Below are 26,580 nucleotides of genomic sequence, written 5' to 3'. Positions count from 1 at the left end.
ACTAGAATACCCCCTTAACTAGGTGTCAAACCTAAATTGATTAAGATTCTCCAAAAATAGTTTACATGCTTTGTCAAACCACATTTTCTTGGTTAATTTTACATGGCATGAAGGAGCAATTAAAATAATGTTACTAAATAAATAAATTACTAAAATAATAAATAAAATGAGTTAAGTTTGGGTTGCATATAAAACACCTCAAAGCTTTCCAAATAATTGAAATATTTTCTGGATGCAAAGGGATTGAAATCTCAAACAAGATACGCAATTTCCGGCGATGGACGTATTTCAATGTTGGCACGTTTCCAAAACATACGTGTATGGCGAAAATTGCAGTGGATGAAGATAGATTTGGAAAGTCCTACAAAGGACTTATCAAATTCAACACCATGAGCTTTCTGTCAAATTATAGTAATTTGCGAGAATTTTAGATTTTCTTTTAATTTTAAGAAACTTGTGGAATTTCTGCAAAATTCTATCTCGAGTTGGAAGATATTTGTGGAAAATCCGCAGTTTCTACAGATTTTCTGCACTGTAGTTTCTGCAGATTTTTGGCACCACGGTTTCTGCAGTTTTTCAGCACCGCAGTTTCTGCAGATTGTCGGCACCACGGTTTCAGCAGATTTTCGGCACCATGGTTTCTGCAGATTTTCGGCACTGTGGTTTCTGCAGATTTTTGGCACCGTGGTTTCTGCAGATTTTTGGCACTGTGGTTTCTGCAGATTTTAGGCACCGTGGTTTTTGCAGATTCTCTGCAGAAATTTCCCTGAAATTTGCAGAATTTCTGTAGAAAACTTATCAGTTTTCCGCTCACATTCGAACAGAATTGTTCTGCAACTCAGGCATCTGTTCTGTGACATACGTCACAAATTTAGTAGTATTCTGCTTTGGGGGTTGCATGGAATTAGCCTATGAAGTAGTCAAGCTCCTTAGTAAAGAAAACTAAGATAAAAGCCTTTTAAGGAACTTTTTCAACTAGCAACAATGATATCAACGATACCTGCAAGGACAGCTTCAGTGGCACATAGTTTTTCAGCCCTCAAAAGAATCTAGAAGCATAAGAGATAACTCAAGGTGAAAAATTGCCTAAATAACCTTTTGTTATTATCTATTGAAAAAGAATTATTGGCATACTTCAGAGAAAAGGAAGATTTCTATTCTAAATTCATAGACAAATTCATTGAAAGTACCCCAAAAGACTTGATTACACATACAAATATCTGAAGCAGAATTTGAATATACAGTATAACTTCGATTTAACGATACCCGATTTAACGATTTCCTCAATTTAATGATATATTTTATTGGTCTGCATTTGATTGCATTGAATGCTTATGCTTCTTTATTTAACGATATCCTTGATTTAACGATAACTTTTTCAAATTTCTTAACAATCGTTAAATCAGGGTTATACTATATTTAATACTGTTTATGGTTTTCACTCCAATTTCCATCATAACTAAAAAAAATATAAAACATGAAAATAAATGTTTACATTAAAAATAGGATAAATGAAAAAATTTTCATCAAGTTCTCCAATTTGATTTTTCTAACTTTTCCAAGGCTAAAAATTTTTTATAAATTGATTGCGAACATTTTTATGTGTCAGTAAAAGATATGTTATGGTTATATTATCTAAAGGACCAGTAAATCATGCATCAACATGAAGTTTTCTTTTTCTTTTTTTTGTACACCCAAAAAATTTTAAGAATCTAAAATAAGATGCATCATGGAATTATAAATGAAGGGAAGTGGAATTACATGCTTACCGTCCCAAGGCTTTAAAAGATACTTCTTTGACTTTGTTGAAATGATGTGAGCTAGCATGTGTTCCTCGTTTAGTAATAGTGTGACCAATATCTGAAGCTTTTAAAATCTCATAATATTTCAGTTGATAATGAGAAATAGCTAAAACAGAAAAGGTAATATATTATTTATCATTATTGTTAAAAAAAGCATATAAATAAAGAAAATGATTAGTTGATAAAGTAGCCTTAATATATGAAATGCTGATTGTTTAGTCTACAGTTAAAATATATATAGGGGGAGCTGGGGCACATTAGTTCACTTTTCTACTTTTCATGTATATCAATAAATAAATAAATAAATAAAAATAATAAATGAACTGGATTTTCTACCATAAGTTTCAATAAATATTTCTTATCAACCCTCTTTTTTTTGAAACTGTTTAGTTTAGTTCTATTAACTTTTAACAAAACTTTGAAAAATAGGCCAACCTGCCACGTGCCCATGGTACATTGGTCCACATCATAAAAACTTCTGTTATATTAAAATGACCAACTTTTACTTTTGCACTATTTATGCCAGAACCATTTATATTTCTCAAAAATCAGCAAAAATAGGGTCTTTTTTGTGGGTTTTCTACAACCAGACCAACGCACCCCCACATGCTTGGTCTCAAGGAATGCCGACAGAATTCTTTTCTTCACGAAAAAAAGAAAGAAACTACAAATAATTATGAACTAAAAGAACTTACTTTAAAAGAGGAGTTCAATTTATTGCTCCATTCCCCATTAAAATGATACAAAAAAATAAATAAATAAATAAAATAAAAATAAAACTGGGGGTTATAAAAATTACTCAGCACTAAAAAAATAATAAAATTTGTTCAACATAATTATGCTATGTGATTTCGTTATAGGATTTGTAGGACTATAGGTGCTATTTGTAGGTCATAAAATAAAATTAAAAACATTAATACAGTAAACTCCCGATTATACGCAGAATAGGGTGGCACGGTAACCAAGGATTTGTGAAAACCACGGATAATCTGATTACTAGGTAAAAAACGATACTAGTGTCAGGGTTGGTCATTTTGCTGGCAAAAATGTATTTTTGCCGTGCCGTGACAGTGGAAAAAACCATGGCAACAATGGAAAAAATGGCGAAAACCCAATTAGCAATCAAGTTGCACTTAGTTATGTTAATTATTGAATAGAAATGATGTAAATAATATGTATAACACTGAATAAATATTTTGCTTATCAATTTTATTATTAATTAGACTAATTATTAAATAAAAAATAATGCATTATAATAGTAAGAGCAATGTTTTTAAACCTCTGCTCTAGGACATATTGCAGCATACAAACTATTTTTATAAGTCTAATTTTTAAAATATTTAAAAAGAATTATGTCATGGAAATTAGTAAATTTATTAAAAATTGAAAGTGTCAGGCTGTTTTTTTATTATTATTGGCAAAAACCTATTTTTTCCGGGTCCTATCCAGTTTTGTCAGAGAGTAGTTGAATAATGTAGGAAAACATTAACTTTTTTCTCTCTAAAGAAATAATACAGTTTTCTCTTTTAGTGAGAAAGGGGATAGATTCAAGTAGGGGAAAAAACCGTACATCAACTATCAGTAAGAAGTTGTCTCTGTGGGTTTGAAATCAAGAGCTGTATCCAAAGATTTCTGCACACTAGTTATAGCTCTGCAAATGCTTCTTGCAAGTACAACTGCAATAGAAATATATTTCTCAAATTTTCTTTTTGTAGAATCCAAAATCCAAAAACGTTTGTCAATTACTATGCTTACAAAACTAGTTTATTCTAAGGCCATTCTGAAACAACAAATAGGTTTTCAATGATGTTATAGACAGATATTTAAGTGACATTTTATTGAACGAAATCTCAATTTGTTTATTTTATTACTGCATATTGATTTAACAGGTACAACTAAAAAAAAAATACGGAATGTTTTATGATAATTGCTATATCATAAACAAGCTAATTACCTTTACAGTAAGCTAATAACTACTTTTGTGTTTTCAACAATAAAAATTGCAAATTTTGTAACGTCTAAATATTAGTAACCTCTAAAAGATTTAAAAACAAAAATGTTCTAATTATTTAGCTCTCTTCAAGCAAATTAAACATTAAATTTATTTTAAACAAGCATACTAATGAAACATGCAACTTTTAAATAATGTGTAGGTAAGTTGTTAATGCAAGTCCTATTTTTGCCACTTTAGCAAAAACCTATTTTTTCCAGGTCGGAAAAAACAGTAGTTTTTCCCAGGGTTTTTCCACCCGTGGCAACAACTTGCCAACCCTGACTAGTGTATACAGTAGCTAAAATATATGAATAACAGTCACACATACCTTTAAGTACAGCTAAAAACAACAACATTGAGTGTGAAAAATATATGTAAAAGCTCATTACTGCAAACAGTTTACATGCAAAGCCAAGCAAGTCAGGCTAACAGTTTAACTGACGCCGATTAAGGCCCGTATTTTAAATGAAAATCAATAGCACTGCATTTCGGATTGACGTCATGATGAAATTGTAGTCTTTGACGAAAATATGAAAAGACCCACTGATAAGCCGAACAGCGGATAATCCGACTGCCGATAATCGGGAATTTACAGTAGTATTAACATTATTGAAACGGGTCCAACGAGCCCCATCTCCTTCCGACAGGTATTGTAGTTTTTTTAAGTATTGTACTGGACAAATTTTCAGAAATTTTGCCTTACCTGAAAGTTGATCTCCCTTGCCCCAACATTGAATCTTGCTTTTTGTACTAAATTGTTCGACATATGTAAGTATACAATGTATATATATATATATATATATATATATATATATATAATGATCAAAATTTGATGTAAAATATTCTACATTTAAACAGCGCAATGTTGCAGCTAAAGTAGTTAAATGTATTGAAATATAGTAAAGTATGTAGTTTCACATACACGGGTAGCACAGAAATAAGTGTATGTAACAACGAAGATAAACAACAATAACAACAACAAAAATGAACATGGAACTTTAAAAATAAACTAGGAACATTGAAAACAAGAATTGATGAAATCATGGGTATTAAACTGCTGCTACGTTTACGAAGAGCTGGAGCAGCTGGCATATTAAATATTCTGCAAGGTTTCTGTGCGGGTCAGTACCATACATGCAGCAAAATTAATTAGAAGTAAAAGTATATGTATTTGAATTGACGAACTTATATGCGTAGCTACTTATAAGGCTTAATATAGTAAGCAGGAAGATTATAAAACGTTATAGATGCTTATTTTTTGGATAAATGCAATAAATTTTACATATATAAATAGTATGCTTATTAGTAATACGCTGTCATGTATTACCAACCCCCCAGCTCCCTTCCAGCATACTATTTATATATGTAAAATTTATTGCATTTATCCAAAAAATAAGCATCTATAACGTTTTATAATCTTCCTGCTTACTATATTAAGCCTTATAAGTAGCTACGCATATAAGTTCGTCAATTCAAATACATATACTTTTACTTCTAATTAATTTTGCTGCATGTATGGTACTGACCCGCACAGAAACCTTGCAGAATATTTAATATGCCAGCTGCTCCAGCTCTTCGTAAACGTAGCAGCAGTTTAATACCCATGATTTCATCAATTCTTGTTTTCAATGTTCCTAGTTTATTTTTAAAGTTCCATGTTCATTTTTGTTGTTGTTATTGTTGTTTATCTTCGTTGTTACATACACTTATTTCTGTGCTACCCGTGTATGTGAAACTACATACTTTACTATATATATATATATATATATATATATATATATATATATATATATATATATATATATATATATACGAAGTATTCAGAAAGTAAATCTCACTACTCTTCGAATAGAAGATAAAGTGACAGCGCAATGGTCAAGGACATTTAGTGCTGCTGTGAGCACGGTCTGGTCACATTGTACCACACTTGCCTGAAAACTCAACTTTGCAGTTGACGGTTAGCAAACAATGATGAATGGGAAAATGAAACGAACACTTGGTTTGCATTATTAAACACTTATTTCAAAATGCTGCACCTGTTTTTAAACAGAAAGAAATAACCTTTTAAATAAAACAAACTGCAACAAAATATATTGTAAGGGGAGGTAGGGCACGTTGGTCCGCTTTTTTACTTATCATTTTTTATCTCATCAAAAAATTTAATGATCAGTGCGATTTTCTACAATAAGCTTCACTAAACACTTCTCAACCCCACAGATTTTTTTGGAATTGTTGAATTCACAACCTTTTTTTACATTATTTTTTTTAACGGAACCTCCCAAATAGTGTTGCCAAATGGTCAAATCTAGATTTCCCCAATTCCCTTCCAACTTTTCCCCAAAAAGCAATGTCTTCTACCAAAATTCCCCAAATGCAAAAATTATTTTTCTAATAATATTTTCATAAAATGAATCGACTTTCCTCTAATATTTTTGTCTCTTGAAAAATTTTTTTTTCCCCAAATAGCCAAGTTTTCTTATGAAATTCCTCAACTTTTTTTTTCTTCACATTTTCGCTTTTTTTTTGTCTTCTTTATCTTTATCTTTCTTTATCTTTACTAATAATAAAGCTGAAAGTCTCTCTGTCTGGATATCGCTCTGTCCGGATCTCTTTCTGTCTGTCAGAATCTCTAACGCGCATATAGCGCCAAGACCGTTCGGCTGATTTTCATGAAATTTGGCAAAGAATTAGTTTGTAGCATGAGGGTGTGCACCTTTAAGCGATTTTTTGAAAATCTGATTTTGTTCTTTTTCTATTCCAATTTTAAGAACATTTTCCCAAGCAAAATTATCATAAGATGGACGAGTAAATTACCAAGTTATCATAACGTGGAACCGTAACGTGGGCAAGCCAATTGGCGAGAAATTCATCATGCATTATTTGTAAATATACAGGGGGACCAAAAGACCTTTTAATTTTCTACTACGGGCAAAGCCGTGCGAGTGCCACTTGTCATAAATACAAGCGCCTGACCGAGAGATAAGAAATAACCAAATATGTTTTATCTACTCGCATTTACTACTCTGCTTCTGTATGTACATTTAAACTATGATTTTTGTATATATTTATCCAAGAACACTCTTCATCACACTTATTTTTACCTGTTTCACGTATCAATTAGTTACTCACGCGGAACATTAATGCGAATTCCATAGCATAATATTCCACATAATGCGAAATGCGAATTCCATAAAGTTGAGCAAAGCTAACTCAACGCTGTTTGATACAAACAATGTTCCCACTACTTCTTGATGCGAATTTAAATACGAAAAAAATCTTTTTTCCCCCGAAGTTTTTCCCCCCCAGGTTTTCCCCAAGGAAAAGATTTTTCCCCAAAGAATTCCCCTCAAAACCCATTTCCCCAAAATTTCCCCAGAGAGCACCAGATTTCCCCAAAATGGGGAAATTTCTCCCAATCTGGCAACACTGCTCCCAAAGTGAACCAACATGCCCCACGGGTGGGGCACGTACTTAACAACACTAACAGGTACGTAACTTAAACAACATTTTATTATAATTTTAGTGATAAATACTATTAAACTCAGTAACTACCTTATTCTCTGTTTTGAGTAGAGTGAAAAATATTAAGTTTAAAGATCAATATAACATATTAAATTGATTTTTTGATAAATCATCTTTATTTACAAACAGTAATAAGCATTCACCAGTAGTACACATTTATTTTTCAAAAATCAAAAGAAAAATCATAGAATATTGTTATAATTATTGAGTTTTAAGAAAGAAAAAAAATTTTTTAAAGTTTGTGGGGTAGGTTGGTCCGGTCCAATGTGGCCCACAAAGAGTTGACCAACCTATCCCACCTTCTTGGTCTGAAAAAGTGATGTCATATTTTTTTTTCTTCTTGACAAAAATTGAAAAAATTGCCAATTATTATGAACTAAAGGAAGATACATTAAGAAAGCAGTTCAATATTTTTACTGCAATCTTGATGAAGACTATTAAAAAAAATAAAATTACAGTTTTCTGAAAATTACTCAGGACTACTGAAATAACACTTACTGGAATAAAATTTGTCCAGTATAACTGTACCAAGTGATTTTATTATAGGATTTGTAGGACCATAGGTGCTATTTGTTGGTTATAAAATAAAACAAAAAATATTAATAGCATTAAAATAATTGAGACCAGTCCAACGTACCCCACTTCCTCCTACCTTTCCTGAGATAAAGAACTTTAAAAATTATGTCAAGCACCACAAGTAAGAAATGATGCGCATGCTGCCATCTTTGGCAGCCTGTATCTTGGTCTAGGAATTTTTTTGGACAAAACCAAAATATACAGTGGTTTTATTTTTTCATGTGCTTTGACATATGTTACAGTCAAAAAATGCCAAGACTTTCAAGGTAACGCCCTGGTTGAATTAACATGGATTCTACCTTAAGCAATTTAAACAACAAAGTCTAAAAGCATTAAATTAGATATGCTCCGAAAATACACAAGAAAACTAGCAGAAGCAATTCTTGCAATCTACGATGAACATCCAATGTCACATTGTCACTTTTCACCTGTATAGTTACTCACTTTTATTTTTTCAGTCGTTAAAACTTAAAATAATTCACAGAATGAATAGACATTTTGTGTTGATTTATGTAAATATCTACTAAGTATTAGGTTTTAAGGAAAGTTACTGCACATCATCACAGGAAAAAAAAAAAAATCACAAGAGAAATGAAACAGAAAACAAAATACAATGCTTTGAAACAGTAATACAAATTATAAACTCACTATTTCGCGTATAAAGACAACTATTACCTAGTCAAAGAGGTAAACAGATTAATTCATTTCATATGTTTTAATTTAAAAAACTTGTTTGGTGTTCGAAAAGTATTAAAAGGAAAAAAGCTTACAGCTGTTTAATTTAAGAATAATCAGCATCCCAAGGAATAAATACGCAATGGAATACATTATTTATTATTGCTTCGATTGTTAGAAATTCCGAAACAACACAGGAGTAATTTGCAATGAATTCTTTTCATGTCTATGATTAAGTAGGGTTCTGAAGTAGTTGCACCGCACAGCACTAATTGCAAATAACGTTTACATCCTGATTCGTTATGTTACATAGATTTCAAAATCCAAACAAATATACTTCGAAGTGTCACCTCTCAAAAATGAGTAATATTTGACAATACTCGATGAGACTCGGATCGACCAATCAGTATCCGAGGTGCACTTATGGTCACAGTTGTAGTTTTTAATATGTGAAGCTTTAATCGATAAATCTGAATCACAAAAGAGTAATTTCGGGTACTGGAGTGACAAGAATAAGTAACTGACACGACAATGAATTTTTTCCGATACCTTTTATTTTATTTAAACGTCCTTTTTTGTTCCACAAAAATGGCTTTAACGTTTTATGGTCTTGACTTGAGCTCGAGTGTCTCCACAATAAAAAAAAGAGGACTACGATGAAAACTACACTATGCCTTGATAAGCTTGTTTTGCAACAAAATTGATCACAGCGAAAATCCAAGCATAATACATCAGACGGAGAGTAACAAAGAAATAAGTATAATTAAAGCGTCCTTTAACCAAAAATATCATGAACATTAGATCAGAGGGCTCCGTGGATCTGTGGTAGAAGCTTCGTCTTGTAAGACGGAGGTCGTGGGTTCTATTCCCGCCGGTGCCCCGGGTGTTATTTCCTTCTCATGTACTGTAAATCTTTCCTGTGTATGTCCGGAGGCAAGGCACTTGGCACACAGTCCTGGGCACGCAGTATGTGAAGCTGTTTAGCTTTTAAAATAAAATAATAATAAAAAACATTAAGTCACAAAACCCACTAAAAATATGCAGAAAGCAAAACAGTCAGTGCCGTGTCGTTTACGAATTTTTTAAGCTGGGGCAAATTTTGAAGTTGCCGTCCATACCTATATTACTTATATTACTTCAAGGTTTCATATTGAGTTAAAAAAAAGAAACCCCACAGAAATAGGGTGAATTTTGGTAGCCCTTTAGAAGTAGTCGTCAGGGTAAGGGTCTGGCCTGACATGTCCCCCTCTCTCCCCACTCGAGTACAATAGATCCAACACTAATCCTCACAAAAGCAGAACACGCAAGACAGAAAGAACTACATCAAAAATATTTTGGTAACTCTACGCAGGTACGACACACTGATGCTATTTCCCACTATGTAAGACAAGAATGCAGGGCCGTCGAGAAGGGGGGGGGGGCAAGCCTATGCATTGCATAGGGGCCCGTGAGAGATTGTGGGGCCCGCGAGGAGGACCTAAGAAAAAGAAAAAATCCCTCCCACCACTTTTTTTCTTTCTTTCTTTCTTTTTTTCTTTTTTTAAACATCTTTTTAGTTTGAAGAAACTCTTTCTCCTAGAGATTACAATATTTCAATCTTGCAAGCTCGAAGTGAGAATTCTTTTTTGTTCTTATCTTTAGAGTCCTTATCGACTCTATCAACCAAAAATAAATATGATTTTTTTTTTTTTTTTTTTTTTTTGCGTAAACTGCAAGGCTTTAAAAAAAAAAAAAAAAAAAAAAAAAAAAAAAAAAAAAAAAAACGCTTATTTCTGAAAGATTACCAGAACTTTACTGAAATGGACAAGGGGTAAAAAATTTAAAATAAAAAAAAAGCGCTTGCATTTTTAGCGTTCGAAACTTAAAACATTGACAAACGGCTCAGTTTGATAAAATATTTTAAAATATGTATTGATTTGAGTTTTAAGTTCAGTGATACAAAATGAAACTAATTCCAGCGCTGTTTCAAGAGTAAAAACGGTTGCCTAATTTGGGAAAACATTTTGGAAGAAGTACTTCTCATCAAATGTCTAAAAGGAGCACTGTTATGTGCCCCTTTTAGACATTTGATGTCCCTGACTCCCCACCTAGGGAGGTCGAGGCCATTAATTTTTTTGGGGGGAGGGGTGCCCTTTCTCTTGGGGGGGGGAGGGGGATGGGCTCCCCTGTGTCACTGTATTAATTAGAATCAGTTTTGAATTTACCTATAAGCTAAAGAAGCTTGCTTTCTCATTAATACCTATTTTTTAAATATTTCCACCATTTCTTTTAAAGAATTTTATGCATTGTTTAATCTAGATAATTTTTCAATTGATTCAGCGTTGTGTTTGTCGGTGGGTAGAAGGGATAATCAAAACTAACGGGTCGAAAAATAAAATGTGTTACCGAAAGTCGATGTGAGCAAGTGATAGACTGTGTGTCATATCGTTTCTTCTCTCTCGCTCTTCTTCTCTGTCGATAAATATCAACGATTTGTCGAACCAAGGGCAATTTTTCTTTTGTATTGCCTTCATTTGAAAAAGAGTGCATAAGTTTAAAAAAATTCTGTGTTTTGTTCTCCTATTTTTGCTGATGTTTTTGTAGTCCGAATTACCTCTTATAAGACCTCAAAATTAAGAATTTTTTAATGCATTTTTCAAAAACATTTACAAGAGAGAAACCCCGGACCCTTTCAAATTTGAGGTATTCTACCCTCAACTCAAAGGAGGTCCCTATATAACTCTCCTGAAAACCCTCCTTGTTCAAAGTAAAAAAAAAAGAAAAAGACAGTATAACAAAACATTTTTAAAAAAAACATTCATATCTATATCGCTATATGTGCCAGAGGAAAAGACACATATTTGGGAAAAAAACTTAAAAAATAGCCTGTTTTGCCACAAATATAATGTTGTCCGAGCTACAAAAAAGGTCCCCCATACTTAAAATAGCCTAGGGCCCCCATTAAGTCGAAATCCGGCCCTATATACAATAATCTCTTTTTAATAACATTACAAAGTTTGGATTAAGAAGAACCACAGCAAAGCAATTTTAATTGATAAAAAAAAAAACCTTTCAGTTAAAGAAAAAACCTTTTTATTAGACCTAGAGCCATTGACAATATTTAGGATATTTATGTAAAAGCAGAGCGAAGAAAGAGGAGATTCAAGTAAAAAGTTAGGGGCCCTGAAGAAAGTTGCATAGAGGCCCATAAATCCTGTCGACAGCCCTGCAAGAAAGAAGGAAAATATGGAAGAATTCTTAACATGGCTTTGACAACTAAACTGATTTGACGACGATGGTAAAATTTCACGTGCTAAATATTAAGTCAAAAACATTGCTTTGTCTTAAGGAATGAAATCTAATAATGTTTTCCTTTTATCACTCGTCCTCGCAATAGGGTAGAATATGTTTCGTAGTTTCGGGGACCGCATAATTACCCTAGTTTCCTGAGGTATCACCTTTAATTATACTCAGTTTATTGACTTTGATTGCTTTTTTTTGATGGGGTAACAGTTCTATCAAAACATATTTCCGTGTTTTCTCTTTTTAACAATATGTACGACCGTTTTAAAATTTTCTTCCACCCTAGGCAATAGTTGAAAATTCACCCCCTCCCCCTAATAATATCATTGCACTAAAAGCAATTTATATTGGTGTTTATTAAACTTTGCGTGTTTACAAATTTTATTGATTGCGAACAAAAAAAAAAAAATGGTTTTGCTTAGAATATGCCAGCCTTTAATTAAGTTCCTAACGAGAGTGTTAAAGATTAAAACTCTGTAATTTCAATTTATGATTAGTAATTTATAAGCAGCAATTAAAACACATAGTACATTCAAAATGCACCAAACTCGGAACGCAGTAATTTTTTTTAATTTTAATTATATTTTGACTATAGTAGACATATGAGAACCACATAGGAAATTACAATCTTTAAAATTCAAATAAAATTCAAATTTAATTTGCATTATTTATGCAAGGAGCTGATTATTTCATTGGTTCGAAATGTTAATTACAGTCCGGGAACCGGGTACAAATTTGATCAATCATTTCCTCTGGAACGATAATTGGTGAGAGGCATCAGGGAATGATATCAAAACGCCTCGTGAAAGTCAGCTGCGTGTCCGTGGGTGGGATGGGCGGCAGTAGCCTCCCAATCATGTAAGAATAAAATTAAAAGGTCAGTCATTTCCTCCCGGCTGAAACTTTGTCAAATACCTAAGGTACCGCATGATGCTCTTCTCAGCAAAATAGCTGCTGTAGGAATAGGAGGAAAAACTTTACTTTGAGTTAGAAATTGGCTGACTGGAAGGAAACAAAGAGTAGTTGTGAGGGGAAATCACTCTAAATGGAGTGATGTTTTGAGCGGGGTTCCTCAGGGTTCAGTTTTAGGGCCTCTCGTGTTTATTATTTTTATGAATGACATCAATGAGAATATTTCTGAAAGCATGAATTGTTTTGCTGATGATGTAAAAGTTATGGGGATTGTAGAAAATGAAAAACAGCTTCAAGAGGATATAGATTATATTACTATTACTAAGTAGGCGGATAGGTGGGGTATAGCAGTTAATGTAGGGAAATGTCAAGTGCTACACTTAGGTCATGGAAATAAGCGTACAAGTTATCGTTTACAGGGTTCAATTATTAGTCAGGCAGAAAATGTTATTGATTTGGGTATCTTAATGAATCAGGACTTCAAGTTTAGTCAACAGTGCAGCATTGCAAGTAACAAAGCCAACAGAATGTTTGGGTTTATCAATAGCTCTATTTCAAACAAATCTAAGAAGGTTCTTCTGCCTTTATATAGGATTTTAGTAAGACCTCATTTGGAGTATGCAGTGCAGTTTTAGTCGCCTAATATGTGGAAAGATATTTGTGTATTGGAAAGGGTCCAAAGAAGGGTAACTAGATTAGTAAGGGGACTTTCAGATTTAAATTATGATACCAGACTTAATAGACTTAATATGTATAGCCTGGAGCAAATAAGGAGGATCAGAGGAGACATGATTCAGTTGTTTAAACTTATCAAAATTAATGATGTTAATGGATTAAATTTTTGCACCGAAAGCAGGACGAGGGATCATTGTTTTAAGCTATTCAAATCTCAGGCTAACCTGGAAATAAGGAAAAACTACTACTTTAGTAGGATTGTGGGCACTTGGAGCAGCTTACCGGAAGAGGTGTTAATGAGCAAGGGGGTAGATAACTTTAAGAGGGTCATTGATCTTCATTGAGGACTAATAAATTGACTAGGACCATCCTAGCTGGGCCAAGAGCCTGTTGCTGGTCGTCACATTTGTATTTGTATTTGTATATGTCAATTATAGTTAAGACAATGTCTCGAAGGAAAATAAAAAGTCAGCTGACGTAACGCGGTGGGTTATGAGTCAGCTGGTAGGTCGAACATGTTAAAAAAAAAAAAAAATCAATGATTTCCTCTCAGCTAAGAATTTGCCTGATGACAGATTATATGCAACTATGAATAAAAACACAAGTCAGCTGGCTGTACTCCAGAGGAAAAATGGTCAGCTGGTACACTGAAAGTTGAATCGATTACTTCAGAAAGGGCGTAAGTTCAATGGATTCCCGGAGAACTCAAGCCCTTTCTTAAATAATCGATTCGGTTATAACGCAGGAGTTAAGCGGGAACATCTATTGCCTACTAGAATGCACCAGCTGACGAATTTTCCCTCGACTTACTGCCAGTAGACTTTATTAGTTAGACAAGTATATTAACAATTAGTTTAAAAATTTTCATCTGTGAGGAAGTGCCATATGTTAAATTATTTTCGTTATTTCTAAAAATTGATGTAACACACGCTAGCATAGCATACAATAGTGTAATACAACCTACTGCCTGCGGGCCATATTCGTTCCATGAATAGATTTGGTCCGGCTAGCGGGAAGCTTACAAACCAGATAACCGACCTTTAGTTGATAATATATTTCCTTTTTGCATTCTTTAGAGAAAACTAAGCCCAAAAAATCTCATAAATCGCACTATTGATCCCTTAATTAAGAAAATTTCCTGGGCGTACGTTGAAGACCAGAGGTACCACTGATTTTAGACCAGGGGGTCCCAACCTTTCAGGATACGCGTCCCCTCTGAACACTGATGTGAATTCACGCACCCCAGTTCTATGGGAATCTATTGGTCTTACGCCCTTTCTGAAGTAATTGATTCATTTTTCAATGTACCAGCTGGCCATTTTCCCACCAGGGTACAGCCAGCTGACTTGTGTATCTATTCATAGTTGCATATAAGCTTTCATCAGGCAAATTCTTAGCTGTAAGGAAATTATAGATTTTTTTTTTTTTACATGTTCGACCTACCAGCCGACTCATAACCCACCGCGTTACGTCAGCTGACTTTTTGTTTTCCTTCGAGATATAGTCTTAACTATAATTTGACAAAGTTTGAGCCGGGAGGAAATGATTGACTTTTTAATTTTTTTAAACATGATTGGGAGGCTACTACCGCCCATCCTACCCACGGACACACAGCTGACTTTCACGAAGCGTTTTTATACCATTCCCTGATGCCTCTCACCAATTATCGTTCGAGAGAAAATGATTGACCAAATTTGTACCTGGCTCCCGGACTACTAGTTCAAGACCATTTTTAAACCCACTAGACGCTTATAACATTGATCATGCTTTTTTTGTCATCACCAGAGAGGAATTTGGGAGAACTTCATTCAAGAATTGATTCTAAAGTTCTCTCTATTAGAAGAAACATCAAATCAAGATATTTCCATTTGTAGGAGTGTCTAGCACTGCTAGAAATATTTTGGTGTGCTCAAATACCTCAATAGCACCGGAGTCTTTACCTTTGCCTGGAGCCGCACTTCCCTACACCATTGCGCAGGTTACCAAAAAATAAACAAACATATAAATAAATAGTAAATAAAATAACCTCTTCTAATTCGCCCGATTATACTTCTAAAGAATTTTAGCATTTGGGTATTTCAATTTTGCTCCTAAGCCTTTTTACCTCATAGCCATATAAATTTAACCCCCCCCCCCCATCGACATAACATCTTAAATTTTTATATTGATCTGTGCCATCTCTCTGTTTTGATTTTCTGTAGAAGTTTTGCAAACACCCCAAGAGGAATATTCATGTTTATACTGAGCAGTAATATACTACAACATTCAATTTCCAAGGCATTATATTCTTCATTTAATGCAAAATTGGAGAGACTAAGCACCCAAATTAAGGAGATAATAATTTATACTTGCCAGCAGTTCTAAGCGATTTCTTGTAGCAGTCACAACAATATTCTGATTTTAATTCTTATTTTCAATGATTTTTGTAGTATTAAGGCTGTCAGCCACTGTTACAATAGAATAAGTCACACTGAAACTGGTTTCACACAGCACAAAAAATTGCCGAGAGTTGTACCGTAAAACCTGAACAAAAATTAAGAGTAATCTAATTTTCCGCTTGAGCTACTAATTCTTGATCTCATCAAAAACAACCCTGTTGTAAAAATTTCCCCGCCAAGAAAACCTTTAACTTTTCCGCACAAAAAAGAAAACCTGCATCCTAAACCCAGAAAACCCTCAGCCATAAAAAGTTATGATATCTAGTTTGCCCGCCAAGCATCTGCCAAACTATCATCCTCCCTCTTCTCCTTTTTCATCACAGCTACTTCCATTAGAACCTCCTCCCACCTTCAACTCCTCAGAAATATGGATAGATCTTTTAAATTGTTTATCTTGTTTGGCGGGAAGCTTTTCAAAGTGAAGTGGTTGCTTGGTGAGTAAAAAGCTTCCTGCCAAACAACATAAATTTTGTCTATATTTTTAGAATTGAGAACTTTAAGTCAGAAAATTTTCAATTGAAACAACGCTGTTTTGTGTTTTTAAGGAACAATAATGGCTAGCCTAATTTTACGTCAAGTTATTTTCTGACTATTAAGATTCTATGTTCATTTTGCGAGAATTGGGCGGTTTAAATTTTATTGCAATTCTTGTATCCTCTCTGTTGCAAAGAAAACTTCTTGAATAATAAAATACTATATTTTAAATTATATTATATTGCTTTCGAGTATTTTACAACTTCGCAATAAATTCTATTACAGTTTCTTTATTTGACAGATTATTCAACATTTTCATGAAGGTTTCTTTAAATGTTTTACAGCTTGAGGGCTATTTTAATCTAGCTTTTCACTTTTTGGTTAATTACATTTTTTCTTAAATCGTGGATTATTTTACGTTTTATGGGATAATTTTAATTGTTTGGTGATTTATCTTTTCTTTGATAGAAGTCTTTGTCTTGTTTAATACCTAGTTTTGTTTAAAAGTTTATTTAAAAAACCAAATAACGCATGTTATCACCAAGAAAAAGAATAAAAAACTAAGCCATTAAATATTTTAAATTTGAATGTGTCAGAAGATCTATACAACTTTACTCGATGTCAAATCGCGGATATCCCAAATTTGCCATAGCGAATGCGCATGTTGCGCGTGGACTAAGCTCATTAAAAGTCTTACTTAAATTAATTGCAAAAATTTTTTCAGCTAACAAATTACTGCAAAGCACGGATATCCACACACGTATTTCATATATTTTCAATTCATTATGTGTTGTTTGTGAAAAATTCATTAATTTAGAAAATAAGCAAACCAGTAAAAAAGTGCTATTTTTCGCTTTCAATTAAAAAGTTATATGTGCCGTATTCATATGCATACAGTTTCATATAATTTGTCACGTAAAATATTGTAATGGTTTAACCCTAGTTTCGCGCCGACATTTAAAATTTCTTCCCTCCATAAATATATCAAAACTGGAAAACAGGGGGAAGGAAATTTCGTATCGGCAAAACTTTGAGGGGGGGGGGGGGAGAGAACAGCATTCTAATCTCATTCATTAATTTGTTTCTCTGCTTAAGTATAAACAAAACATAGAATCTGAAAACAGAAAGCCCAATGAGCTAAGTCTGCGCGCATGCGCAGTCGCTGTGGCAAATTTGTGATATCCGCGATTTAACGTCTAGTTGCAACTGTTGGATATGTTTTAGTCTTGGTTGAATTTCTTTTCCTAAGACAACTTTGGAATAACTGTTAGATCTGTTCTAACCTTGCAATTGCAGTTCGAGATAAACAAACCCTATGAGCTGAGAGTAAGTACATAAGAATTTAGCGAAAATTAGTGATTTTCAAACTTCAATTACTCCGGCCCATGATGTCCCTGGGGGTTGAATTTTATATATGTGCTCAATGGCCCCCCAAGAATATGTATACAAAAAATCATTACCGTAGCCCCCCGGGGGCTGTGATAGAACCCCGGGAAGGTACAATTTGGGGGGTAAAAACGAGGGGGGAAGGGGAGGGGGGGGTCAAATGGCACAAAAGGCACATCAGTAGGGCACAAGGAATGTGTGCGCGAAATTTCAGCTTGATTCCTTTTTTCGTCTGGGCTGTAGCCCTCTCAAAGGAAACGAAAACTTTTTGAACAGCGATTTTATCACTTTAATACCTCCTCCCCTTGATGGTCCAGGGGATTGTATTTTGGTTTACGGTGTCAGGGGCCCCTAGAGATTGAGTGTACCAAAAATCAACTCCGGGGGTCTTCATGGGGCTGAGATACAGAGGGGTGAAGAACCCAAAAAACCCCAACTTGTTCTGTCGTGTAATCTTGTTCTTGGTCGCTTTTATGTTCTTTCGTCTTTGGCGGTGGATTTGCTTCTGCTGGCTCCAGACGTTTGGTTTCCTTGGCGGGGCGGGACGCTCCCGCGTCCCATTATTTATTCCTAAGCCTCCATGATCTACATTTTCTGAGTCATCTGTGTTTCCCGTTTTCTGCCTCAATGTTGTTGCTTCAAAATTCAAGAAAATCATGCTTAGTTTCCTAATTTTGATGTAAACTTTGAAAATTTTTTCTTGAATAACTACATTTTAGGTTTATTTCCCCTACCATAGATAATTTCAACAACTTGAGCCATTTTATAAAATTTGTACTATAATTTACCCTCATAACTTATGCAAACATGAATGAAATTGTTTTTCGACATATGTATAAGAATTTAAATGGCCACTCAAATTTTACAACCCGAAACTGTTAGAAAATCCCGAAACGTCACAGGCTATTTCCAGCAACAAATACATATCAACAAGCAAAACAAGTATCTATCTTTGAATATTTTCCTGCAATTCAGTGGTCGCGTTCTCTTTTTCCTTTCTTTTATTTATTCATTTTTTTTTTTTTTTTTTTTTGTATCTACACCTCTGCTCTTCGATTTAGCGCCCACCTTGACCGTTAAGCGCGGATCCAGCTTCTATGTTGTAGAGGGAGTCATTTTAAGTGCCATTTTTAGGCGTAAATTGGAGTCTAGGGTGTAAATTGGGGCCCATGACCACATCTCTTTATCCACGCCTGTTTATCGTATGGATAGAGCGCGTAATATTATTAGTCATAATAACCAAAATGTTCGTCCGGGGAAGGGGCTTTGATTGCCAAATCCAAAGACAGCTGCACTGTCCTTGGGATTATCAATCTGGAATAGCCATCGTTGGGAGGCACTTTTCAAAGTCAGTCCGTCGTATGATGAATGTGAACTTTTTAGAATTAACATATAAAATATTCTACCTACTAATGTAAAGATATACCCAGCTTTCTTATGTGGTGTTTCGCGTTCTGCTGTGTTATGATTATTCCGGATTGACAAACCCTAAAACATTTGCAGTTTCTGGATGCTGTAAAAATTTGCAAGCACATAAGCTGTTCGGTAGTTGCTTTTTTGTACTTGCAATTTTGCCAATAAGAACCTTCTTGAAAAATCACGAAAGCACAAGAATATATAGGCATATCAAAGTTGAGTTTTGGAAGGTTCCTGAGTCATTTCAGAAACTCGGCCATCTTTTATAGGAAAGGTTTCTGAAATATCCAGAGAGATTCCAAGTTATTTCAGTAACGTTACCAGCTTTTAGCAAGAAACATTCTTATCTTTTTCAGATACGATACTGCCAGAAATTAGAGCCCACAATCTTTCCACTATTTTTCAGGAATGTTCCTGAATCTTTTTAGTGATCCATTTCCCAATTTGGTATTATAACTTATCCCTATAATGCATAATTCATGCAGAACGGATTCGTGATGTTTGATTTTGCGAAAAGTTAGTACGTATTTCCCTAGAGTCACATTTTTGATGCAACTTTGACGTTGGTAAAATGGGTTAGTGGACAACTGGTGGGAATTTAAAAACTGGTATTGTTCTATGTGACAAAAAGATGAAGTTAAAGACGTGCGTAAATAAACTTGTGCTTTTGTTTTAATACTAGGGTGAGTCACAATTTTTGCAATATTAAACATATGCGAATTTCGCAATGTACTGTTAAAAAAATCCTGAAATTTTACGGTAAAAGTTACTGGCATCCATGTTGCCAGTAAGTTTTACCGTAAAGTCCTATTTTACTGTAAAATTTTACGGTAGAATAAACGATAGTTAGAAAACGCAGCATGCGAGCAGCAAGTTCGATCTCGGGATATTCGTATCGGCAAGCGGCCGATGCTGGACCACCATACTAATTGGGACACATCGAGTGAGGGGAAATACGGGGTTAAATGCTTCGCACTGAAAGTCACACGTTGCATCAATTGGCACTTCAATCTTTAATTTTTTTCGATACAATTCACTGTAAATTTTTTCTGTACTGTAAACACTCCATTTTACAGTAATATTTACCATAGAAGTTTCCCGAATTTTCAACAGTGCACCGTTATCGTGTACGCATATGAATGAAGTGCTCAAGACAACTAATAAAAAAAACTGCTATTTAGACTTGCATGTAACGCAATATGATTGAGTTCCGATAGTAGGTATGTGAAGTGGACATGTTAAAAATTAGCTGCGAAACTAAGTTAATTAGAGAGGTTTTACTTTATGAATTGGAGTTTGGCCATAACGCAACCGAGGCGACTTGAAGTGTATGCTGTGCTAAAAGAGAAAACTCGGGAGACTACAATAGAGCAACAAGATGGCTGTTATAATATTAATAGTACTTATTATGATGTTTATGGTTACAAATATTGCATAATAGAATGCTATTATAACTGTGGTATTGAAGAATTGCTTAAAAGTGGCTTAAGATGGTAGAACATTGTGAGATGTTGCTAGATTTCAAAAGTTAAGAATGCATCATTAAAAAATAAAGCAAATAATTTATTGCAAACTTATCACTCACCCAAATATGTTCTAGCATGTGGAATGCGTGGTGTTGACTAACAAGGACGATTTTGCTTGTCTTCAGTATGAATGAATGTTTGTCGTTAAATTAATCTTTTACATTAATATTACTAATTTCCTGATTTATTTTTTTATATGGTCTGATAATTGCAGGGTTTTAGAAATTAAAAACAGATGGCTATACCATCTATCCTAGACCCTCAGATAAGGATTTGGAAAATTCAAACGTACTTACACTGCTAAAAAAATCTCGAAAATTTACGGTAAAAGTTACTGGCATCCATGTTGCCAGTTGCTTTTACCGTAAAATCCTATTTTGCTGAAAAAATTTACGGTAGAATAAACGATAGTTAAAAAACGCAACACGCGAGAAGCAAGTTCGATCTCGGGACATTCGAATTGCCTGCGGCTTTGCTAGTCACCATAACCAGCTGTCACTCAACGAGTGAGGGAAATCACGTTCTTTCTGCTTCGCTCTGTAAGTCAAGCGGTGTATCAATTGGCATTGCAATCGTTTATTCTTTTGGGTACAATTAACTAAATTTTTTCTGTACTGTAAACACTCCATTTTACAGTAATATTTACCATAAAAGTTTCCTGAATTTTTAACAGTGTATACTTAAAACATTTTTTTTCTATTGAGAAGAAATTGTTTTCGATAACCAGACAGCTGGACATTTCAAAAATGTTTTGGTTTTCATTAAAAGTGGGAAATATAATAATCGTCTACCTTTTGGCACAAGTTACAACATACTCAGGTACCTAAACAGAAGTTGTGTTCTGTTCCTCTCTGGGCCGGATTTAGTTTCTAAAATCCCAGGAGCTAAAAAAAAAAAAAAAAAAAAAAAAAAAAAGAGCTCTTTATTGACATACCAACGTACTGATCCCCCCCCCCAAAAAAAAAGGTATACGGTTTTTCTTAGTAATTAGCAAACGTATAAAAACAGCAATGTAACTTCCTCGGAAGCAAACATAAATGTTTGTAATAATTTTTTTCTTAAAATATTTGATAAACGGTTTGCAGAAGTAATTCAGATAATGTTTTTAACACTTTTTCGTGCGGGAGCTACGAAAAGGAAAATTTTTGATTTACCCATACACCGCTCGAGCGTTTTCTTACAGCAATCCACTGATTTGTCCTACTTTTTCATTCTTACTTTGCAGTGCTTCTCATATATGTCTCTAATATGCAATTATGTCCAAAAATGTGCTTAATTTTTGATCCCAATATGGCAGGAAAATGACACATTTTAATTATTTTTCTGCCTATACAGTGGTTTACTAATTCAAAAACAGCTATTACCGAGTAAATATTCAGTTCTTAAGATAGCGGGGTTTTACAGTCATGTCTGAGTTGAGTTGTTATTCCCAATATTATTCTTTTTGCTTTCCTTTAGTTTGCAAAGCCCACGCTGTCCGAAAGCTAACACTTATTGAGAAAGTTTGTGAAATTCTCCGAGCAATAGTTAATTTAATAAAGTTATTGTATTTACCATTGCATATGAATGAATTTTTGTTTTTCTTGAATTGTAAATAGTAGCAAAAACTAAACGGCGTAAATCTTAAAACAAAATAGATCATACAATACAACTGAATTAATTGAGAATAAAATGAAAAAAAAAAGAAGGAAAGAAACAAACTAAATAGCAAATCAGTAATGATTTAGGTCGAATTTAAAGGAATATATCTCAGGAACCGAATTAGACGCAAAGTCATAATTAACTTCATTCGTGTAATTTTCATAAAAGAAACTATCGGAACGACTAAAACTTAAGTGGAGCAACTGTTTCAGAACGAACATTGAAAATTTGAAATAGCAGTAGTTTATTGCAGAAACGAATGCCTTATCGCCAAGACGAAAAAAAATAAAGGGTGTTTTTTTAGAGGTATAGATTTTTAAGTCGGGAACACTGTTTGATCTGTGGGCCATTTTGATAGTTTTCACTTGTTTTGTGTTTAGTTTGGTTATAAGTGCCTAGAAAGAGGCACTATAGTTTGGTTTGCCACTTCATCATGAATGGACAACAGGACGGTGCAACACGCCACGCAGCGCGTGTCACAATTGATTTATTGAAAGAAACTTTCTATGAACGAATAATTTCGCTTAATGGACACGTGAATTGGCCTGCGAGATCATGCGATTTAACTACGCTGGACTATTTTTTGTGATGCTGTGTGAAGTCTCAGGTCTACACCGGTAAGCCACAGACGATTGATGCCTTGGACAAGAACATTCGCCACATATCACTCACATACGGCCTCCATTGCTGCAAAAAGTGATAGAAAACTGGACTTCCCGATTACACGTTCTTCAAGCCAGCTGAAGTGCCCATATACCAGAAATCACATTTAAATAAAAATGGCAAAGAATCATCTTTCGAATAAAGCCAAATTCACGGCAATTTATATCATTTAACGGCGTTTTATTTGAACCTAAAGTTCTATACTTCTAAAAAAACACCCTTTACAAACGAGTGCTACATTGCAGCGAAAATTTAACATTAAAATTTCTCCCGGAGAGGGCAGACATAACTAATGCCAAAGTATAAGTTTTAAAATTTCCAGAGGATATAAAAATCTTCATTAAATAGTTTAAGACGTAATTTGTGAAAACAAACAAGAGCAAAAAGTGGACAAACGTCAAAAAAAAAAAGAAAAAAAAAAAAGAAAAGAAAAAAAAATGTAGACAACTAAGAAACAAGGAGGAATCATAAAGCATGCTTTTACCGGTTTAATGATTCACAATTTCTGTTTGTATTATCCGGTTGATAGAATTAGACAAAAGATATAAAAAACTATATATAAGCAATAAATCAATTGAAAATACATTACTGATTAAGAGCAAAAATTAAAAAAACATGACAATTAGTTTCAAAGATGTTTTTATAGCCTTTAATTCAGCAGTTCCTAGAATTAAACTGTTCAATATCTGAAAAATCATTTCGTGAAGGAAAATAATATTTTATTGACCAAAATTGCCCTGTAATTGCAGCACATTTATATCTTTAAAAGGTAATCGTTTATAATTACGTTTCTTTTGACTCGGCAGTTAATCCAGGATTCCTAATAATCGATGTGAGAAAATGAAGAAAGATCCGAAGACGGATATGTTTTGCAATAATTGACTAAAAATAAAATTATCGCGGAGCAGGAAGGAAAATGAAATTATATTCTTGTGAAAATTAGCTTCGACATTAAGTACTAAACTGCCCTATATTTTAAGATTTCCCTATATTTTAAGAATTAACTTTTTTTTTCCCCAATATGCGTTAGAGAAAAGATTGTACGCACAAAAATACATTTTTATAAGTATACACACAGAGAGATATTGTTACAGTTTTTTTGAGGGACGTGAAAATTTTCCTTGATATTTTTCGGAAGAATAAAATAAACGAAAACAGTAAAGAGCATAACATTATAACAGTGATCAATTCCTTAAAAATGATTTTTCAAGGAAAGAAAAGTTGCATACAATTTTGATATTTTAACCTTTAGAATATTTGGCATCCCCCCTTTAAAAAAAATGTTTCTGTCGATTTTGGTTCGGTTGTAATGTAGCAATATATCAATATGATAGACGTTTTGAGAGAGAGAAAAGAGAGAGAGACACGAAAACACAACGATTCTTCAATTATCATCAAAAATGGATCAAAATTCATTGAAGATTTGTGTAGATCTAACACTTCCTATTACTTTTAGTATAGCCTGAAATGGTCAAAAGTTAAGTGTTTTCCGAAATTAAATTTCTACCGAATATAGATTTGGTTATTTTTGAAGGCTCGTCTTGTAGTATTTATAGCCATTGAGGCAATGAATAATCAATTTAAAATCGAATTTTGAATGATCAATTTTAATCGAAATTTCTCTTGTGGTACATAGCCGTGAACTAATTTTGTGACGACGAAGGAGGGACGACGAGGACTTCATTTTCGATCAACTTTGTAGATGAATCTACAGTTGACTATACTGAAAGTAACAGGAAAAACAATATTTATAAAGTCTTGCATTGATAAGAAAGTTCGTTAAAAGAAAGTAATTTAGTTTTAAACATAATACTTTTTATATGTTGATCCTTATCTCACAAAGATTTTTTTCGCAACATTAATACCCTTCTACGTGTGCTCCTTTTGTAATTCTGAGAAAATTTAGATGTTTTTCAACATCACACCAAGCACTAGCGCAGCCAGAATGTAATTTTGGAGGTGTGAGTGCGATCTCCTCCACTTTTTTTTTGGAAATTTCACTTGGTGATGGGGGGGGGGGGGGGAAGCAATAGTGCCTGATCTTCTCATTTATGTTGAGGTGGGGCAAGGACTTCATTCTGTCACCCAGTGACGCAACCAAAAAGTAGTTTTAGGAGGGCAATCAAATTTTCGCTTCTAAATGGGGGGTGGGTGGAGGAGGGGCGGATACGGGGGCTCTCCCAGAATTTTTTTGAAATTGTAATCCCAAGAACGCAGTTTAAGCCGCCTCTGGTGATGTTACGGGGAGGAAAATTTCGGGGGTTGGGGGGGGGGGGCTTCTGCCGAAATTTTTTAGAAATTGAAATTTTAAAAACTCCATTATAGGTTATATTTGTTTACGTTAGGGTAATGAAAGGAATAGGACTTTTTGAAGTTGTCCCCGAACGATTTTTTTAAAATATAGAGCTAAATCGATCACCCCTCTGCTCAATTTTTCAAAATTGAAGTTCTAAAATAGCAGTTTCAGACTAACTTCCATGATGTTAAGGGACGGGGCGGTTCTGGGGCTAAACTATTTCAAAATTGAAGTCCTAAAAAACGAAGTTTTAACTAGATATTTATACTAGACAGAGGGATTTAAACGCTCTACATATTAAATTTTTCTAAATTGTAGTTATTTCCTTTTCAGATTTCACACGATAGCAGTTGGGTCCTCGTCCAAAATGTTTTCGTAATTGAAGTCTTAAAAACGCGACTGTGGACCATATTTGGTAACGTTAAGGGTTCAGAAATTTAAAAAATTGAAGCTCTATAAAAGCAATCTTAAACGATTTTTGATTCTTTTAGAAAGCATGGCGTTTTGTAATTGTCCCCGGGAAATATTTCGACATTGAAACCTTGAAAAGCAGGTTTGAGAAGCTCTTTATAACGGTTTTGGTGGAGGGAAGGGGCTTGCGAATTGTAGCATTTTGAACACTTAGTGGAAGACTAGGAAAAAGGGAAAAAAAAGGGCGGGGGATGAAAGAGGTGTTGGACATAATTACCTGATCAATAGTCAGCAACTTTTTTTATTTTAAGATTCTTTTCAAAAGTAATAAAGATTTTTCCCCCCAACGTAAGGCAATATTTGAAAAGGAAGAGTTCAAGAATCCTGCCCTGAAAGGTAAAACGCAATTTCAGGTTATCTTTGAAGATGCTTAAAGGTAAGGAGCTGCTAAGGATCTTCCTCCGAAAATTTTCAAAATTGAAATCTTAATGGCACAATTTCAGACTATTTTTAGTAGTAACTTTAGAGAAAGGATGCTGGTTCGGGGACCCTCCTCAAGAAATGTTTTGAAATTGGTGTCCGAAAAACGCCTAAATAAATGCGTTTTTAGGACATCAATTTCCATTATTACTCCAAATGAACTAAAACTTGTTTTAAATTTCTGGCAGGGGACGAGAGTTAAGGAGAAAAACGTTTTGAAGACCTTTTCAGATTTTTAGATTGACTAGGAAAACTGAAGGGGGGGGGGGGGAGAAAATAAAAAGAGGGGAACATAATTGCTAAACAATAATCTGTATCTGTTGAAAAATTTTGAACTTAAAGATTTCTTTTTGAAAGAATTGAGATTTCTTTCCCAACATTATTTGCTTTACTTTTTATTAAAATATAACTT

General features: G+C 34.0%; 1 protein-coding gene across 1 annotated transcript in view; it reads right to left on the bottom strand.

The window, feature by feature from the left end:
- The window catches only part of LOC129230976 (ADAM 17-like protease), a 53,010-nt gene extending 44,146 nt beyond the window's left edge, over positions 1 to 8,864 (bottom strand). The window contains exons 1-2 of the mRNA XM_054865215.1: positions 8,664 to 8,864; positions 1,770 to 1,908 (exon numbers count right to left, since the gene is read on the bottom strand). Of these exons, the coding sequence (XP_054721190.1) occupies positions 1,770 to 1,908; positions 8,664 to 8,721 (197 nt within the window). The 5' untranslated portion in view covers positions 8,722 to 8,864. The remainder of the gene's footprint in view (positions 1 to 1,769; positions 1,909 to 8,663) is intronic.
- Positions 8,865 to 26,580: the final 17,716 nt, after the last annotated feature.

Source organism: Uloborus diversus, chromosome 10 (genome assembly GCF_026930045.1).
Source record: "Uloborus diversus isolate 005 chromosome 10, Udiv.v.3.1, whole genome shotgun sequence".
Taxonomy (NCBI): domain Eukaryota; kingdom Metazoa; phylum Arthropoda; class Arachnida; order Araneae; family Uloboridae; genus Uloborus; species Uloborus diversus.
The sequence above is the reverse complement of the archived record's forward strand: the minus strand, read 5'-3'. Positions and strand labels throughout refer to the sequence as shown.